General features: G+C 42.4%; 1 protein-coding gene across 2 annotated transcripts in view; it reads left to right on the top strand.

Annotated features, from left to right (window-relative positions):
- Positions 1–12,708, top strand: part of prr36b (proline rich 36b) — a 62,173-nt gene extending 49,465 nt beyond the window's left edge. For both annotated transcript variants that reach the window (XM_061973508.2, XM_061973509.1), the window contains exons 4-5: positions 5,780–5,985; positions 8,223–12,708. In XM_061973508.2, coding sequence (XP_061829492.1) covers positions 5,780–5,985; positions 8,223–11,701 — 3,685 coding nt within the window. In that variant the 3' untranslated portion in view covers positions 11,702–12,708. The remainder of the gene's footprint in view (positions 1–5,779; positions 5,986–8,222) is intronic.
- The last annotated feature ends 8,433 nt before the right edge of the window (positions 12,709–21,141 follow it).

Raw genomic sequence — 21,141 nt, 5'->3', positions numbered from 1 at the left:
GAATCAATGTAAACATGATTAATGGGTTCTATAGCCTCGACAAGTCCCTTTTTTATTAAAAAAAAAAAAGGACACTTTGAAGACACTATAATGTATATATGTATATATATGTATGTATGTGTATATATTTATATTCATATATAAATATGTATACATATGTGTGTATATATATATATATATATATATATATATATATATATATATATATATATATATATACACAGTCGCGATCAAAAGTTGACATACACTTGTAAAGAACATAATATCATGGCTGTCTTGAGTTTCCAATCATTTCTACAACTCCTAATTTTTTGTGATAGAGTGATTGGAGCACATACTTGTTGGTCACAAAAAACATTCATGAAGTTTGGTTCTTTTATGAATTTATTATGGGTCTACTGAAAATGTGACCAATTCTGCTGGGTCAAAAGTATACATACAGCAATGTTAATATTTGCTTACATGTCCCTTGGCAAGTTTCACTGCAATAAGGAGCTTTTGGTAGCCATCCACAAGCTTCTGGCAAGCTTTTGGTTAAGTTTTTGACCACTCTTCTTGACACAATTGGTGCAGTTCAACGAAATTTGTTGGTTTTCTGACATGGACTTGTTTCTTCAGCCTTGTCCACACGTTTATGTCAGGAATTTGGGAAGGCCAATCTAAAACCTTAATTTTAGCCTGATTTAGCCATTCCTTTCCCACTTTTGATGTGTGTTTGGGGTCATTGTCCTGTTGGAACACCCAAGACCCAACCTCCGGGCTGATGATTTCAGGTTGTCCTGAAGAATTTGGAGGTAATCCTCCTTTTTCATTGTCCCATTTAAAGCACTAGTTCCATTGGCAGCAAAACAGGCCCAGAGCATAATACTACCACCACCATGCTTGACGGTAGGCATGATGTTCCTGGGATTAAAGGCCTCACCTTTTCTCCTCCAAACATATTGCTGGGTATTGTGGCCAAACAACTAAATTTTTGTTTCATCTGACCATAGAACTTTCCTCCAGAAGGTCTTATCTTTGTCCATGTGATGTCAGATGAAACAAAAATTGAGCTGTTTGGCCACAATACCCAGCAATATGTTTGGAGGAGAATTGGTTGAGGCTTTTAATCCCAGGATGTGACTCTTTGTGGAAGAAGTTTGGACACCCCTGAATTTTTAGTATCAAATTTATAGTTTTTTTCGCATTACATTACAATTTTTTGCTCTTTTTTTTATGTTTTTACTGTTATTTTTTTATCCAACAAAATGCTGCGGGCCAACAAAACTAGAGCTGCGGACGTCACTTTGGACACCCCTGTTTTTTGCACAGTCAGATAGTTCTCAAGTGTAAAAGACATGCAATTGTATGCAGTACTTGCAATTTTTCTGTCAAAATTTAAATAACCAATACAACATTTTGTTAGAAAGATGATGCACATTATTTCCAGGCTTTCGAGGGCCACATAAAACAATGTGGCGGGCCAGATCTGGCCCCTGGGTCCTGAGTTTGACACATGTGCATGAAAGCATCTGTTTTTAGTGGTCTTCCATCCATCCATTTTCTACCGCTTCTTCCCTTCGGGGTCGCGGGGGGCGCTGGAGCCTATCTCAGCTACAATCGGGCGGAAGGCGGTGTACACCCTGGACAAGTCGCCACCTCATCGCAGGGCCAACACAGATAGACAGACAACATTCACACTCACATTCACACACTAGGGCCAATTTAGTGTTGCCAATCAACCTATCCCCAGGTGCATGTCTTTGGAGGTGGGAGGAAGCCGGAGTACCCGGAGGGAACCCACGCAGTCACGGGGAGAACATGCAAACTCCACACAGAAAGATCCCGAGCCTGGGATTGAACCCCAGACTACTCAGCACCTTCGTATTGTGAGGCAGACGCACTTGTCATAGCAAATTTGTCAAAGCACAGTTTTGTACTTTTATAAACCACATCCCTGTTCTGTCACCGCCTGTTGACTCGGGGCTACAATCATAACTCATGTTTCCAGAACCAGTTCCAAATTGTGACTCGCACAGTATTTGCTCATGCACCATGAGCGTGCTTGTAACACAGCCTATGGTTCCACCGAAGGGAACCAGAGAAGTTAATTTCGCCTGTTCGCTATTAAACATTAATGCGCCTTCACTCTCCCTACTGCTCCCTTTCTGTCGGGGCTCACTTGTTTCTTAATTTAGAAACAGGCAGTTCGTGTAGCTTGTAGCCTCAATACCGCACACCCGAGCCTTGTCAGGGCGACTAGATGTGGGTTTCTTTACTCAGACCTGACACAGTCCGCTTCAGGGCGAGGAAGCAAGCACAGCACGCAGGCTGAAGCGCACTGCCCCACGTGGCATTCCCTCATGGGATAAGGATATTGTCCAGAGACCAAGGATTGCGTGAACCTTGGCTGGGTTACATACATTGTCGTTCACTTCCTGTCCCACTTTACTGTTCCTCAGGGAAGTTGTTCATGAAACTGTAGTGTTTTGGCCTGGTCAACTGGGTAGGGAGGGAGACACGGATGCTGATTCACTTTGTAAAACGTGTCACATCCTAATTACAAGATATAAGTTGCTATAATGGATTTCCTCCTGTCCTTGAGAGAGTAGTTTTTGGGTTCAGATCTTTTCCTTAAACTGCTTAAGCAAGGATTTGGGTTGATGTCACATCTGTCTTGGATTCTTGGGTAAGGTCAGTTTCCGGTCAGCACTAATCAACACTAATCTAGTCTATCCTCCACTTAGGAGCAACGTTCCCTCTAAGGTGTGCACCTGTGCAATTGTGCACTGCTCAAGCGTCCTCTGCGCACGGCAAATCTATGCCACGCACAAAATCAAATAAAAAAATAAGCGCATAACAATTTTTGACACGACACGGACACGACAGAGAAAACAGTTTTCGTCATCATTGTTCAAATATTGTAACGTCTGTCGAGACGCTTTGAGGACATGAATTCCATCCATCACTTTACTGAGCAAAACTCTTTATTGTCGGCCATAAACACATCACCAAAACATTAGTAAAAAAAATTATATCTAGCAAAAGTGGTCATTTTCTGCAGTACAAACCAGACCAAAAGCAACTTTGTTATATCAACAGCAGCCGCTCGCTCTTTCTCACTTGTGCCAACACATGCACATATGGCACTTAGCCAGTGATGCGTTTACAGCCACACAAAAAGTCGGACAACTCCAACACCACACATAAAGTGTCATTCCAGGTCGTTACACTATGATTTACCAATCAAATGTGTGCTTATTCTAGTGTCATTTATAAGGAATCTTAATGTATAAATATTAATCATGAAATGCTGTTAGTATATTAAATAAACACTAATAAAAATATATTTTTTAAAAACAGGAAGTTGCAGGAATGTACACATGATCCCCTTCTTACATCTCATTGTGCAACATGTGAATGTTTTAATGGGAACTAAATGCAATGTCTGAAAGGGGTACAAATTATCTCCAAAGCAGGACCTCCACCCAGACAAACAATACAAGTACACAGTTCATGAAAAACAATATTTTTTGTTATTGTCATTGTAAGTGGGCCTAAACACTTATATTAGAAAATAACCTCATGGAAATGACTGCTGTCATTTGATTATAATAATAAGAGAATGTTGTTTGTCTATCTGTGTTGGCCTTGCGATGAGGTGGGGACTTGTCCAGGGTGTACCCCGCCTTCCGCCTGAATGCAGCTGAGATAGACTCCAGCACCCCCCGCGACCCCGAAAGGGACAAGCGGTAGAAAATGGATGGATGGATGTATGGAGATTGAACTTGTTATTTAGTCAGGTTTGGGACAGGTGTGCTGCTGGTGTAGCCACAGTGTGCACGTCTGATGTTGCTCACATGGGCTCCACTGAATGCTCAGGGAGTTTTTGCGTTTGCTCACACACATGAAAAATTAGAGGGAACATTGCTTACGAGGTTATTTTTTTTGGCATTGATGTTTTTCTTCTGTGTGCCCTTTTACTGTCTCTAGTTGATTTTAGGAATGTGTCGAACGATTGGCCACCAATCAGTATCAAACGATTGTTGTGAAAAAGGTTATGTGATCACCATGGCTGATTAATGCCTTTTTATTACCCTCTGGTGGAAACTGAGTTGGTTTTGGTCTGGTTTGTACTGCAGAAAATGACCAGTTTTGCTAGATATCTTTTTTTTTACTAATGTTTTGGTGATGTGTTTATGGCCGACAATAAAGAGTTTTGCTCAGTAAAGTGATTGATGGGATTCATGTCCTCAAAGCGTCTCGACAGACGTTACAATATTTGAACAATGATGACGAAAACTGTTTTCTCTGTCGTGTCCGTGTCGTGTCGAAAATTGTTATGCGCTTATTTTTTTATTTGATTTTGTGCGTGGCATAGATTTGCCATGCGCAGAGGACGCTTGAGCAGTGCGCAATTGCACAGGCGCGCACCTTAGAGGGAACATTAGATCAGGGATGTGACATACGGGTTTAATCCGGCCCGCGAGATGAGTTTGCTAAATTTAAAAAATGTGTCCACTGGATGTCGCAATAGCAATTCTGTTCGGCAAGCAAATGGTTTACACTGGGTCCAAACAAATATACCAATAAAGAGGCTGCGGCTCCTCCCTTTTGACCCAACGTAAAACCTGCTGTTTTACGTCTTCTGCTTAGAACACATCGTGCTGTGTCTCTCATTTCCACAAAATGTTTCTGTCAAAAAAGGGAAAAAAGGGCGTGGATCCTCCTATTTGTTCAGCATCAATAAAACTAAGCTAGTGTACAAACAAACATTTAAAAATGGTAACCCCACTTAAAATGCTGAATGAGACACTGCACCTTGACATAGTTCTGTGAAAATGATTGTCCACTGTGGAAATTAAAGTAAAAGTAAAAGTGTGTGATTTATTGCAAGACTGTCAGTCTCTTGTTGGGTTTGTTGAAATTGTTCATGCATTGCAGATATTTTATTTTTCTGTCAATACACAGTGATGCCTACAAGGCAGGGAGTAACTCAACCCTCTTGGATAGTTCCTACCTCAGTTTATATGGTTTGTTGAGTTCGCACAGGATTAACACGTGGAAATTACCAATGAGGTATTTGATACCTAGAAGGGTTTTTATTTATTTATTTTGTATTTTGTTCAGTCCCAAATAAGCTGTGGTTTACAGTTTAAGTGCTTTGTAGATACACTGAGACAAAGTCTAAGTTCATTGTGTTTTTCATAGTGCTTTTGCAACTGTTCCAATTTTTTCCTTCAACTAACTCGAAGTGTTTAGTCAAGTGGATTATTTGTGATCTGTACATTTTCCAGAATGTGCTTGTTCTATTTGGGGTCAAAGTAAAACAAAGAAAAATACCGAAAGTGGTTGTTTTTGTCAATGTTTACAAACTCAGGGAATAATTCCCTGGATACAGGAGGACTTTGAGGGAAAAAACCTTAAGATGTAAATTAGTAGTAGATGTTAGTTGTTGCTTTTGTGTACTATAGACTTTGTTTTATTCAAACAATTGTTTGTAATAAAAGAAAATGCAGAATTAGTTTAAGCTGTCAATAGCACTCACCAGAATTACATTTAAAGAGCCCCTGAACCCAACATCTCTAGTCTATTTGATAAGATATTAAAATTGTACTACCTCTAACAGTCATGGTCATATAAAGACTGAGTGTTGACCACTTGCTGAAACAAACGTCAGCAAAATGCCTCCAAATATAATACCAATCCCAATATTGCACAAACTGTATGTTATTCCAGTTAATATGAGCTCTAAATGTGCATACCAGTCTGTAACAACCTCATTATCATCGTTCCCCAGGCCCACAACCGGCACGGCAGCATCCCGTCCTTCCACAGGCTCAACACGACCACCACCTAGCAGCACAACCAGGAGCTCTCCAGCTACACCTAAACCTGCCACTCCCAGAGCCTACAACCCTGCATCCAAATCAACCTCATCTACTCCCTCTGCTGTCAAAACCCCAGCATCACAAACGTCTCGGACCACGACTCCTGCAAAAAAAGGTACGCTCATTGAAATGCGACTGCTCACTTGGATTTGCATAAAACGAGACACGTTGAATGGGTTGATGTTTTACAAAAAGTGTTTTTCTTTACAATGGTCATTGAAGTGTTATTAACAAATAATAAACAGAAAGGGCCATCCGTTACACAATATGTAATGTATTATTCTTACAGTCTGCCTATAGCAAGTGTGTCCAAAGTGTGGCCCGTGGCACATTTTAAAAATACTACTACAAAAAAATACATAAAATGTGGATTAAAAGAGAGAAACAGGTTGAATATGACGAGAACATGTTGTAGTATTAACACTAATGCCACAAAGCTGCCATGGAGGCTGTTTTTTTTTTTTACTTTAAAACTGTCATTGATCAGAAAATAATAAAACATTTGAATCGACATATAGATGCAAAGTTGATATGGAGATTTAAGTGTTAAAAGTAAAAATAATATATGTTAAAATATGCCTTTTTAACACCTTTATGAGTGGGGGTCTTTTGGATTCCCGAAACCTTCACAGTAGTCAGATTTTTATTTTATTTTTAAACTGTCATTTTTCAAAAAACAATCATAAATCATAAGCAATGTTGTTATGAATTATTTCTCCAAGCTCTACTTCACTGGACGGATGGCAAAATGTTTCTGAAAAATATTGCATATTTTGTATTTTTTGCCTTAAAAAATTATTTTTTTTTTAAACAAGGGGGGAGGGCATGAAACATAAAAAAATAAGTAACTTTTTGGCAATGGATACATCTGACGTTGATCTATAGATATTTAAGTGTTGAAAGTACAAAAAACTATTTATATGTGACTTATTTTAACACTTTAATGACACAGACCCATTTGAGTCCCCGGGACGTTTAGCGTTCACCAAAATTGAGGGTCCTAAAGGTTACAATAAATATTGTTTTGGTTCTGAAAATGAAAAATATGGCTTTCATTTTTGAGTATGCGGCCCTCAGTGGTAAAAGTTTGGATACCCCGGGCTTTTATAAAGCCAAACTAACATTTTGATACAACGCTCACCCCAGTGCAACATTTTTAAACGGTTCTCGTTAAGCAGTGACATTCAACAAAATCAAAATATGTGGATTTTTACAGCAATAAGACCAACCATGATATCAGCGATAAAGAAACAATAATGCAGTGGCGTTGCATTAATGATGTTCAGTATCCAATCCAATCATATTTTCCTGCTGTCATTCCAAGCAGGATTAGTTTTATGGTATCTGGGAATTGCTATGATCTATTGTGATATATTAACGCTTTCTCTAAAGTTTTTGGTTTGATGATTTCGTCTCTCAGAATCCACATGCTCGTTCTGGGAGAATTGTAACTTATTATCACTTTATGTAATGTCAATTTTTTTATGTCAGTTAATTAGCTAGTTAGTTGGTTAGTTTGTTTTATTAGCAAATATAATTCAAAAAGTTTTGGGCAGATTTTTATGAAACTTTCAGGAAGTGTCTCAAATAGCATAAGGGAAAACTGATGAGATTTTGGGCCTGATTTGAATAATTTCTATTACATTACTTTATGTTTACACTTCTATGTGTGTGTGTGTATGCTAGCAGCCCTGCAGAGACAAATATAGTAGAGACAGAAACGAGTGTTCACTACGTTTCTTTCATTCCGCTATAGATAGCTCAAAAAGTTATAGTGAAGTGAAGTGTGAAGTGAATTATATTTATATAGCGCTTTTCTCTAGTGACTCAAAGCGCTTTACATAGTGAAACCCAATATCTAAGTTACATTTAAACCAGTGTGGGTGGCACTGGGAGCAGGTGGGTAAAGTGTCTTGCCCAAGGACACAACGGCAGTGACTAGGATGGTGGAAGCGGGGATCGAACCTGCAACCCTCAGGTTGATGGCACGGCCACTCCACCAACCGAGCTATACCGCTATAGGCGTCTTTTCATCTACCTTTCAGGAAATGGGATAAGAAACAAGTGATTACATTTTGGGGCTGATCCGGATAATTTCTCCTACGTTACCCTGTTAACGTTACGAGCTTCAACTTCTGTGTATGTTTATGATAGCGGCTCTGCCTCCCCCCACAGAGACAAACACTGAGACAAGAAGTTTCACAAGGCTTCGTTCATTTTGCTATAAATAGCTCAAAAAGTAATGTTGTTATTATGATTCGATTGTGCTACCACAAGAGGCTTCTTTAATGCTGACTTTTTGTCCATAAAATTGATAATATTTTAATAGATCTTATGTGTTTCTTTCCGTAGATGTTCTCAAACCTGTCACCCCAGCTGCAAAAAAGCTGGCGAAACCAGAGTCACCTAAACCAACTTCAAAATCAGATATCACAGCCAAAAAGCCATCTAAAGTTGCAGACACCAAGACATCTAACCGTCCCAAAACACAAGAGAATAAGTCTATACCTTCCAAGGATGCCTCTAAGACACCTGCCTCCAAAACAGTGGCAACCAAAAATTCCAGTGCCAAGAAGACTGTGGGCAGCAGCACCCCAACTCCCGTGAAACGTGGTCCCAAAGTGGAAGCTGCTGCTGAAACCGGAAAAGAAATAGCTGCTGCTGTAGCTGCCGCTGCAGCTATTGCTACTGCAGCTGCTACCATTGCTGGGTCAGATGAACCACAACCACCTGTAGAAGCGGCTGGGTTGGCATCTCGTGATACTGCAGAGCAAATATCCAGTCAGACCCCATTGAGCTTTGCAGTACAAGAAACATCTACTGAGCCCACTCCAGAACCGTCACCAGAAGTACATGAATTACTAATAGAAACAGCAGAACTTATACAAGAACCTACGCCAGAACTTATGCAAGAACCAACATCAGAGTCTCTTCGACAACCAACATCAGAGCCCATTCGACAACCAACCCCAGAACCCATGCGACAACCTACCCCAGAACCCATGCGACAACCTACCCCAGAACCTGTCGTAGAACCAACACCAGTAACCCGTCAAGAAGAGCAGACACAAAATATGAGGGAGCCTACTCCAGACTTCGTTAGAGAACCATCACCGGAACCCATGAGGGAACCTACACCATATATTGTTCGAGAACCAACACCAGAACCTGAACGAGAATCCACTCCAGAACCTTGTCGTGAACCTACACCAGAACTTCAACAACATCTCGTGCCGGAGTTCATGCGAGAGCTCACACCAGAACCTGTACAAGAATTAAGTCCAGAGCCTCTACGGGAAGCTACACCAGAACCGTTATACGAACCAACTCCCGAAACCCAACACGATTACACTCCAGAACCTGTACAAGACAAATTCCCTGAAACCATGCATGACTCAATGCCAGAACCAACACGAGAATTGACACCACCGCCCAAAGAAGAAGAATATCTGGACTATGCACATGAAATGTCTCCTAAAGTCCCTCGTGAACCATCTTTTGATCCATCAGTTGAGCCACAACTGGGAGTTGCATTAGGTCAAGAAGCCGGCTACAAATTTCAGCCGCCACAACACCCCAACCTTTTCAAGTTTGAACAGTCTGCCAATGAATCAGTTCCCTCCCTGGGAACTACAGTCATGTCACCTCCGTGCTCTCCACCAGGCACTGTTTCTCCTGTCGGAGAGTCTCAGAGTTCTTCTGCTCTGCTGAACATGCATGTCCAACCAGATCCCTGGAACAGGAACCTTGGTGACGATGCTCCCCAGGAGCCCCACGGTATGATGAATTTTGCAGCAGAGAAGTATAATGAACAGGTCGAGACATGGGAGACAAGGAGAGATGATGATGAGGAAGAGGAAGCAGAGGAAGAAGAACAAGAGAATATGTTCACTACTACTGCTCCTTCCACAGAGACGTTCACTATGGCAGAGCCTCAATTGTTGGGCGCCTTACCCATTGAGGGCTTTACTTCAAGGGACATGCTCTCACCTCGTGAAAAGGAAGTAGCAGTGGAGAAGGCTGATGAGGAAATAAATGAAGATGATGACGAGGATGAAGAAGATGAGGAACAGAGGAGATTGGGCCATCAGATGTCCTCAATGATTACTGATATGAGCACCTCTCAGCCTTCTGAGGAGTTCCAAATCCGACCCTCAGCTTTTATTGGATCTTCTGGATGGCACTGTGATGACCAGCTGTCGGGAATGGACTCTGAGGATTTGAGCAGCTGCACCAGCAGTCGGCAACATGGCGTTTCTGACCTCAGCAGCACCCAGCACACTGCATTATTAGAAGGCACACAGAGCTCAGATGCCCTGATCGACTCAAGCCTCCGAGGCTCGGAAGGTGATGGTAACCTCATGGGCTCTCCGAATGTGGAAACACTGGCAAATGAGGAAGATGAGGATGAAGAGGACGAACGTGAGGATGAAATGGACTTAAGTTCAGAGAGAGCAGAGGAGCATCATAAGGTATTCCAGCAACAGGAAGAAGGTGAAGACGAGGAGGATGAGGATATAGAGATGCACAGTGAAGGAGTAACAGAAAGTTGTGAGAATGCAGAAGAAGATGACTTTAATGAGGACGGACATTTGGACAACCTCAACCACGCAGATTCGTGTGTCCCTCCCGCTTCTGCTTGGGGTCAGACAACCCCGTTTTGTGATACCTGGGCTCAACCAGCCTCACTGCTCTCTGTCCCATCCCCTAGCCCTCTCTCAGACCATGGTGCAGCAGAGTCTGAAACACCCACACAGTCTCCTGCCCAGTCTGATTTGGATGGCAGTGGCCCTTTCTTGGCTCCTCTTTCAGGGCAAGACTCTCAGCAGGTACAGTCATTCTATGAGATGAAGAGCTCCGACCCTGAGGAGACTCAGAATATGCTTGCTGCCCAAGCTGTGGGCATGTCCCAGTCGAGCCCTCTAAGCGGTACAGCTCCAACCGCCCACAGCGGCAGCGAGACAAGCACACCAGAGGATCTCCGGGACTACGACAGCAGCTCAGGGGTGGAATCCCGCTCTGACAAACAGCAGACTCCAGTTCCTGCTGCGGTCCAGCCTGACATGGAGCAGGATCTGGGTATTCACTTAGAGAAAGGTGATGAAGAGGAAGAGGCTGAGACTCTTCCTGCTGATGAAGTCCTGGGTACAGGACCCCCAACAGCTCCAGCATCTGCCCCATCGTCTCCTACTACCTCTGTAGATGAGGCCAGTGACACAGAGGGTGAGATGCAGATAAATGACCCCGATGCACCAGTGATGATGGACGAAAGTGCAGGATTTGAAAGCCCTACTCCGACATGTAATTTACCTGCGCTTGATGAGGATGAGGAAGCAGGAGTGATACGAGCTGAAGACGGTGAAGAGGATGGAGGTGGCGTCACTCCTCAGTCAGCCAATTCTGTGGCATCATACGGCTTTGACTGTACCACATCCAACTCTAATGCCCACTCCATGGCTGAAAGCTGTGGGAAGAGCCCAGGTATATTCTCCTTGGAAAATGAGGAACAGCTGCCCGAGGAGGCCAAGGACCCCTCCCTCATTAAGGAGCTGACCTTGCCATCCGCTTCTGCTGCTGCCCAGGTTGAGGACCTGCTGGGACGACCTGTGGACCTGATGCCGTTGGGTTTTCAGCAAGATAAGGAGCCCAGTCTAGATGAGCACCACTACATGTTTGGGGGAGAGATTACCTCACACCACCTCGAGGAGGTTGATGCGTTGGAGGCCAGTCACTTCCTTGGGCCCCAGGAGTCTGCAAACACAGACGACAACCAGCCGCTCTACTACTCTACCATAAGTGATAAGACTGATTTTCTGGAAGGTAACGTATAAGCCCTTCACAATTACCCCCTGGAATGCACCTTTTCCCTGCAACCCTCCCCCTTTACCTAGTGTTTGTCTTCTCTCCAGTTGGGTTAGGAACAAAACAAGGAGAGAAAGATATTAGGAACAATTTTTTTTTTAAATGACCAAGGAGACGGAAATGTTGACTGTAGCAATTTTGAAATTAAGCCTCCATGGTTCATACTGTTATGGTCACAGGTTTAAGTGTACGGCTCCAATGTACAATAGCCAAGACCACAGTCCAGTAGAATGTTGTTCTAAAGTCACACTGCATATTCGGTGAAGGGGTACTGACTGATTTGTCCAATGGGACTGAACTTTTAAACTAAAAAAAAAAGAACAAAAACGGATGGAACAAAGTGGACTCATCTTGTATTTATCCTACTGTTTCTACCAATCAAATGTCAATGAAGGTTTTTTTTTTTTTCCCTTTCATTCGGTTATTTGTTGTTTTCTTTTTTGTTTCTGTCAAACCCGGGCCCCCCCTATTTTGTGTATATACACTCCACGTTCAGCAGCACCATAGTGATAGTTCCATGCTTTTTAAAGCAATGTTGTAGTCGCAAGGTTTTAACAGATGTGTCACGGTAGGTATGGGAGTCTTAGATTGCAGTTGGTCGAGGCAAAATTTCTAATGTGTCTTTCAACAGGCTTTCTTGTTTGCATAGGCCGCTAAGTTGTATAACATGCAGTTACAATACGTGTTTCCGGCTTTTGGTTTTAAGTGGCTAAAATATCAACCTCAGTTAGCCCAGCTAACTGAACTAGCCTGTTTTTTGTGATTTGAGGCCATGGATTGTTCTTCATCTCCATCGCAGCTTTACACTCATAGTGGACGTTTGGTTAACTCTTTCAACGATATATTGCATGTTTAACTAGCAAAAAGACTGTACTATCTGATAACTTTGAAGGAATTCTGCTCTAGACATGTTCGTAAATTAATGGTTCCCGCTAGGTTGTCTTTCCAAATTCCATTAAAACATCATTGCAAGGCATTGTTCCTGTTTCTTATTTTCTCCCCCAAGTCTTCCAGCTTCTCCAACGTACTGCCCTCCTGTTTCACTCTGTGTGTTTGTCCACACATTTGGTTTCCCATGGCACATCCTGTTCCCAACCATGGGAATGCGTGGTAAACAGGAAGTGATGCGACACATTGTACAATGGTGTATCTGAAATGGAATTTTGGAAAAAATCTAAGAGATTCCCCCGAAGTTACCCCAGTACCCTCCATCATGCTCATGCCTTGGGTCAGAATCAACCCGGGTTGCCAACCATCCCTTGAAAAACAAAATAGTCCAAAATGGCATGCTTGTACGTAAGGGGAGGGACGACAAAACCAAGGGCAACCTCGACTGCTAGGTTGTCCAACCTCAGAGCTAGATCATTCTTCAAACCCTCTTGTTTAAAGACTATTCTTGGAAAGTACAATAATGTCGACATTTTAAAATCTAAGATATTATAATTTGTGTATAATTGATGAATAAGTACATACAAATGATACATAGTTCTGGGACGTTAAAGGACCCATCGTGTCCAGATCGTGTCGAGATGACCGGAATTTCACAATATTTTTGTTCCTGTAAGTCGTTTCCTGTTACACCAATGAGTTTTTGAGTAATACTTGGAACACACCCTCGATATTTCGCTCCCTGATCTAGAGCCTATTTCCCCGCAGAGACAGTGTGAATAGAGGCATGTAAAACTCGTATTTTGATCAATTCATTGCATGTTTTTGTCGCCCTCGTCCGTGATTACTTCTAAACGGACATGGTTAACATTATGAGCTTAAAAGAAATTCCCTGCTCGTCTCATTCTATCTTGTCTTCGTAGACACCATAGCCTGTGTTTGGTGATGCTCTTTCAGCATTTCCTTAAGTATCTTGAGGAAAACATCAGCAGAAAAGGACACAAAATCGAATACTAGCAGTTTTGTCCCTCGTTTTTCTCCCTTTCTACATACAATCACCGTGAAGATAAAGGATCAACTGGGTACTGCCAATATTGTGTCATTATTATTCGTATTTATTTTTCAAGAAGTTGGCAACCCCAAGACACAACATCTGTTCAGGGCTCACTCAGATGTGTTCTGTGGAGTTTTCTGGACAAATTCACATCACCTTTTGGTTTCTGCATGTCTTAAAGGTGACGTAGGTTATGGTTACATCTCGAAAACAAAGAGACTAAAATTACATCTCTTCTACATCATATCAGTGTAAATGGAATTGTCCTCAAAGCACGTCTTTCTCATTTATTCCCATTCGTGAATTTTCCATGGCCTACTTCCCTTTTCCCGACACTCGGAACCCTTGTGTCCAATCACGGTCCCTGCATGTGCACTGCATGTGTCACAAACAAGATTGGACTTATTGCATTCTGGTTCTGAGAGTCTGTTTACTGAGTCTTAAAAACTTCCCCATTTGCTTCTGTTCTGTGCGCGAGGTGCCTTTAGAACCAATGTGGCCCCTGGCAGTGGGTTCACTCTTACTTTGTGCTCTTTCAAGGCGAGAACCCACATGATCAGTAATAAAAGACCAGATAGCTTTGGCCAAATGTCTGATCAGTGCATTTAGAGTTCACACCTGTCAATTTATGTCCTGATAAAACCAGCGTCCTCAGCAGTGGACATTTGTTTTTGGTCTATTCCTTAGGACCAGTGTCCTCTGCAGTGGACATTTGTTTTTGGCCTATTCCTTATGACCAACGTCCTCTGAAGTGGACATTTGCTTTTGGTCTATTCCGTGGAACCAGCGTTTTCTGCAGTGGACGTTTGTTTTTGGTCTATACTTTAGGACCAGTGTCCTCTGAAGTGGACATTTGTTTTTGGTCTATTCCGTAGGGTCAATGTCCTCTACAGTGGACATTTGTTTTTGGTCTATTACTTAGAACCAGTGTCCTCTGCAGTGGACATTTGTTTTTGGTCTATTCCTTAGGACCAGCGTCCTCTGCAGTGGACATTTGTTTTTGGTCTATTCGTCTATTGGTTTATAAGTTGAAGATGGTCTGTAAAACATGTTGACCAAAGAAGGACCATGACTTGTTATGTAGACCACAAGGAAGTGTTTACATGTAGAAATAGAATTGTAATATGATTCCTGTCAAACACAAACATGTCTTCGATATGCAATAAAATAGGCATAACCCACAATGATTTTAAAGAAATATATCAAAGGATATGAACTTATGTTTTGTTTATATTTTCTGTGCCGTTTATTGTGTAAAATTGACTTTTTCTTTTGAGTTGCACCTGCACCCTTGTGTCAGCTCTCTCCTGAACCCACCTGGTCCTCCTTGTCCTTGTGCCACCCGTCCTGTTTCTGCATGCATCCAATGGACGCACCAAGTGATCCTTGCTGTCTCACAGGAGACAAGAAGACACAGGAAGTGGACGAGGCGTGGCTGCAAACCCGCTCGCTGGAAGACAACAGAAACCAGAATCACGCTGTGGCCAACGGCCACTACCTGGCGCTGGTTCCGGGCAACAGGAGGCCCATTGACCCGACCGTGGCGGCACACTTTGGCCAAATCGCGCCAGCTTTCATTGATGAGCGCGGCCAGCAACTGCGCCAGGAGCAGCTCTGCGAAACGCAGCACCGGCAAGACCAGGAGCGGCAGAAGAGGCGGTGGCTGGAGGAGGAGCGTCTCCGCGCAGAGCAGCAGAAGCAGCTGGAGAAGCAGCGGAGGGAACTCCTCCAGCTGCAGCTCCAGCAGCAGCAGCTGGAGCACAGGCAGCGCCGGCAGGTTCTGCAGTGGCAGCTGGAGCTGGAGCAGCAGTACCGCATGCAGCAGAAGCAGATCCAGCAGCAGCAGCAGCTGAGGAGGAGCCCCACTGGAGCCGCGCTCTCACCGTCCTCGGGCCTGTGCACCATCTACGAAGCCATGGAGACCAGCGACGAGGACGAAGACCCCAGGGAGCGCAACAGGAACGTGCAAGGGAGAAGGCTGAGGGAAGACTTCCAGGGGCAGCTGCCTCCTCAGGAGTGGAACAAGAAGGTGGACATTGTTCAACGGCTCATAAACCAGACCCTGATGCTGTCTGGGGATGGAGGCTGCCCGCCCCTCCTGGTGCTGCCTGTGGGGACACGGGCCACCCTGAATCACCTGGACAGCAGCAGGTGGCCCGACCTGCTGCAACAGTTCAGTCCTGATGCGACGGTCACCTCGGTCAGCAGCTACTCCCCAGACGGTAGGGCGGCCTCCTCTCCTGGGGACTGGACTGTGGTGGAGGTGGAAACGCAGCACTGAGGGACGCATTGCTAAAAGCAATAGTTTGGGGCTTATTGGAAAACAGACAATATCAGAGTGTATAACTTAGCAGGGACCCTAGTCAGTCCCCACAATGTACAGTTTAGAGTGTTACCCTAGAGAGAACCAGAGTCGATCCCAACAAAGTACAGTTTGTAGTGTATACCCTAGAGAGAACCACAGTCGGTCCCAACAAAGCACAGTTTGGAGTGTATACCCTAGAGAGAACCACAGTCGGTCCCCACAAAGCACAGTTTGGAGTGTATACCCTAGTGGGGACCCGAGTCGGTCGCCACAAAGTACAGTTTGGAGTGTATACCCTAGAGAGAACCACAGTCGGTCCCCACAAAGTACAGTTTGGAGTGTATACTCTAGAGAGAACCAGAGTCGGTCGCCACAAAGTACAGTTTGTAATGTATACCCTAGTGAGAACCGCAGTTTGTCCCCACAAGGTCCAGTTTGGAGTGTATACCCTAGTGGGGACGGGAGTCGGTCCCGACAAAGTACAGTTTGTAATGTATACCCTAGAGAGAACCACAGTCGGTCCCCACAAAGTTAAGTTAGGAGTGTATACCTTGGAGAGAACCAGAGTTGATCCCAACAAAGTACAGTTTGTAGTGTTACCCTAGAGAGAACCACAGTCGGTCCCCACAAAGTACAGTTTGGAGTGTATACTCTCGAGAGAACCAGTCGGTCGCCACAAAGTACAGTTTGTAGTGTATACCCTAGTGGGGACTGGAGTCGGTCCCGACAAAGTACAGTTTGTAATGTATACCCTAGAGAGAACCACAGTCGGTCCCCACAAAGTACATTTAGGAGTGTATACCTTAGAGAGAACCGGAGTCAGTCGCCACAAAGTACAGTTAGGAGTACATACCCTAATGGGGACCGGAGTCAGTTGCCACAAAGTACAGTTTGGAGTGTATACCCTAGAGAGAACCACAGTCGGTCCCCACAAAGTACAGTTTGGAGTGTATACTCTAGAGAGAACCAGAGTCGGTCGCCACAAAGTACAGTTTGTAGTGTATACCCTAGTGAGAACCGCAGTTTGTCCCCACAAGGTCCAGTTTGGAGTGTATACCCTAGTGGGGACGGGAGTCGGTCCCGACAAAGTACAGTTTGTAATGTATACCCTAAAGAGAACCACAGTTGGTCCCCACAAAGTTAAGTTAGGAGTGTATACTTTAGAGAGAACCAGAGTTGATCCCAACAAAGTACAGTTTGTAGTGTATACCCTAGAGAAAACCACAGTTGGTCCCCACAAAGTACTGTTTGGAGTGTATACCCTGGTGTGGTCCGGAGTCAGTACCCACAAATTGCAGTTAGGATTGATACCTTAGAGAGAACCAGAGTCGGTCTCCACTAAGTACAGTTAGGAGTGTATACCTTAGTGGGGACCGGAGTCGATCCCCACTAAGGTATACACTCCAAAACCAGTCCACTGCCATCCGAGCAGTTCAATGCCTGTTTGATAGGGGTGTCCCGAACTGATACTGATATCAGGTATTGGTCCAGTATCAGCTTGCATCTACAATTTTAGATCCAATCAGTCCTGCAACGCCTTCACTTGTGGAAAGCTGCAGAGCCAGTTAGCATCTAAATGTCCTCCAATAAGCACACCATTTCTTCTACTTTAGTGTCATTTACTAAAGCTAAAAATGGGAGTCGATAGGCTCCTAGGAGCGAGCGGCTGCACAACATCTAAGCACACATTAGCACACAAGCTACACATGAAAGTGTCCTTAATTGAACGAGACTGCAGTCTAAAACTCAACAATTGTCAACAGAAATAAGTATCAACTAATTACAGTAGTAACTTACAAAGTATCCAAGGCAGAAGCGTATTAGAAAAAATACAGCAACAAAGGTGTCCGCATCAATCAATTCACTACGTCATAGTTGTCCGAGTAATTTCAATGGATCCAGCCTTTTCTAGCATTCCACACGGCAAAGTGATCTGAAGTGTGTCCTCGGGTTAATGATATCGTATCGGCTTGATATCGTTTCATATTGATATCGTATCATATTAATATCGCGATTGGCAAATACTCCAGGCTCAAATATCGGTATCGTATCGGAAGTGTAAAAGTTGCGTATCGGGACGTCCTGTCGTGTTCCAGTGTATGTCAGGATCCTCGAAGGCAGAGACGGTAGGCAAGTGCATTAAAAAGCCCTTTCAAATGCTGGAACACAGAAAACAAAAACGTGCAGCTGGGAAGTGCACAAGGAGGAAACACGGTAGGCGTATGAAGCGCCAAGCAACATGGTGACAAGAAGAAGCATCCTGACTGTCAACGCTTAGACCAGAGATGTGGTCGTGGAGGCAAACAGGAAGTGCAAGGAAAAATAAGAGCGCTGGGCAGGAAATAATCCAAAATAGTCAGAAAAACCTGAAACTAATAATACTTGCCATGTGAGATTGTGACACACCTCTATTAATTAGATTTTATAAAACCTTAACAGTAAGATGGCCTAAAAAAACCTTTGAAAAATGTATTTCTTGAAATGTTTTTCATTAATAATTTATTATTATAGTGTTTTTGTAACAGTTGCGAGACGCCAACCAAGTGTCCCGAGCTATGACCTCATGTTCGGTGTTGCAGTCATGTGACCACAAAGTCGTGACCTTTAGCATCCTTTCATTGCGACCTCTACCGTGCTCCACCACCACATAAGATGTCTTTTAGAACAGAGGTTCTCAAACCCAGAAAACTCTTGGCTCCCCACGTATCACTGCAATCACCCACATACAGTAGTGTACTAGACCTAAGTAGTCATTAAGTACCACCATAATGACCCACATTAAAATACAGTAGTGTAGTACACCTAAGTATTCATTAAGTACCACCATAAGGACAACATTAAAATACAGTAGTGTAGTAGACCTAAGTATTCATTAAGTACCACCATAATGACAACATTAAAATACAGTAGTGTAGTAGACTTAAGTATTCATCAAGTACCACCATAATGACAACATTAACATACAGTAGTGTACTAGACCTAAGTATTCATCAAGAACCACCATAATGACAACATTAAAATAAAGTAGTGTAATAGACCTAAGTATTGATTAAGTACCGCCATAATGACAACATTAACATACAGTAGTGTAGTAGACCTAAGTAATCATTAAGTACCACCATAGTGACAACATTAAAATACAGTAGTGTAGTAGACCTAAGTATTCATTAAGTACCACCATAATGACAACATTAACATACAGTAGTGTAGTAGACCTAAATATTGATTAAGTACCACCAAAATGACAACATTAAAATACAGTAGCGTAGTAGACCTAAGTATTCATTAAGTACCACCATAATGATGACATTAACATACAGTAGTGTAGTAGACCTAAGTAATCATTAAGTACCACCATAATGACAACATTAAAATACAGTAGTGTAGTAGACCTAAGTATTCATTAAGTACCACCATAATGACAACATTAAAATACAGTAGCGTAGTAGACCTAAGTATTCATTAAGTACCACCATAATGACAACATTAAAATACAGTAGTGTAGTAGGCCTAAGTATTCATTAAGTACCACCATAATGACAACATTAAATAAAGTAGTGTAGTAGGCCTAAGTATTCATTAAGTACCACCATAATGACAACATTAAAATACAGTAGTGTAGTAGACCTAAGTATTCATTAAGTACCACCATAATGACAACATTAAAATACAGTAGCGTAGTAGACCTAAGTATTCATTAAGTACCACCATAATGACAACATTAAAATACAGTAGTGTAGTAGGCCTAAGTATTCATTAAGTACCACCATAATGACAACATTAAATAAAGTAGTGTAGTCGGCCTAAGTATTCATTAAGTACCACCATAATGACAACATTAAAATACAGTAGTGTAGTAGACCTAAGTATTCATTAAAACCATGGCAGAGGTTGTTTCCTGTAACTTAAAAAAGTTTGAACTGTAACACTGTGTGTGAATATTTAACAGGGTTTGTTTTGGAGCATGTTTCCTACTTCCTGAGACACAGGTGTTATATTATGTTGTGACCATTGCAGGTGTGTGTGACGCTATGACAAGTTGCACTGATTTGCCCTTATATGGTCATGTGTGTTCAGGTGTGTGCACAGGTAAGTGTCATTTCCCCCCACCCCCTCTCAGATGTTGTGGTGTGAAAGCGAGTCCAAGAGGATTATTAGTGGTGTGGAAAGGACGCAGGGTCAGTAAGTGACTTCATGGAGGAGTGATAGAGTCATCAGTCATGGAGGAGCAGAAGAAGAACTCCTTGTTCTGTCACGGGGGGAGGAGGGCGCTATCTACAGGGTGGAGGGGGGGGGGGGGGGGGGGGGGGGTGCAGTTGTTGTCACCCCTCTCGAATTCCTAAGCCCTCGCCTCATTTCCTAGGTCGGCCAGCATTCAGGGAGTCACCATGGTTACCGATGATGTCATGGCGAGAAGGAGAAGAAGAGGACTTTTGGGATGAGACAATGTGGGAGGCAGCTGGTGTGGGGGGGGGGGGTTCTTATTGTGTAGTCATCATCATAAGACTTTTATTTATAAGACTTTCTATTCATAAGACTTTTATTTATAATACTTTTTACTCATAAGACTTTTTATTACTGACTTTTTACTCATAAGACTTTTACTCAATACTTTTCATTCATAAGACTTTTTATTTATAAGACTTTGTATTACTAAGACTTTTTACTCATAAGACTTTTTATTCATAAGACTTTTATTTATAAGACTTTTTACTCATAAGACTTTTTATTCATAAGACTTTTTATTACTAAGACTTTTTACTCTAAAGACTTTTTATTCATAAGACTTTTATTTTAAGACTTTTTACTTATAAGACTTATTCATAAGAATTTTTATTCATTAGACTTTATTACTAAGACTTTTTACTCATAAGACTTTTTATTCATAAATCTTTTATTCATAAGACTTTTATTTATAAGACTTTTACTCAAGACTTTATTTATAAGACTTTTACTCAAGACTTTATTTATAAGACTTTTTATTCATAAGACTTTTACTCATAAGACTTTTTATTCATAAGACTTTTACTCATAAGACTTTTTATTTATAAGACTTTTTATTCATAAGACTTTTTATTACTAAGACTTTTTATTCATTAGATTTTTTATTACTAAGACTTTTTACTCATAAAACTTTTTAATACTAAGACTTTTTATTCATA

The sequence above is a fragment of the Nerophis lumbriciformis genome, linkage group LG22 (genome assembly GCF_033978685.3).
Source record: "Nerophis lumbriciformis linkage group LG22, RoL_Nlum_v2.1, whole genome shotgun sequence".
Classification (NCBI taxonomy): Eukaryota; Metazoa; Chordata; class Actinopteri; order Syngnathiformes; family Syngnathidae; genus Nerophis; species Nerophis lumbriciformis.
Note: the sequence above shows the minus strand (reverse complement) of the source record. Positions and strands in the feature narration are given on the sequence as shown.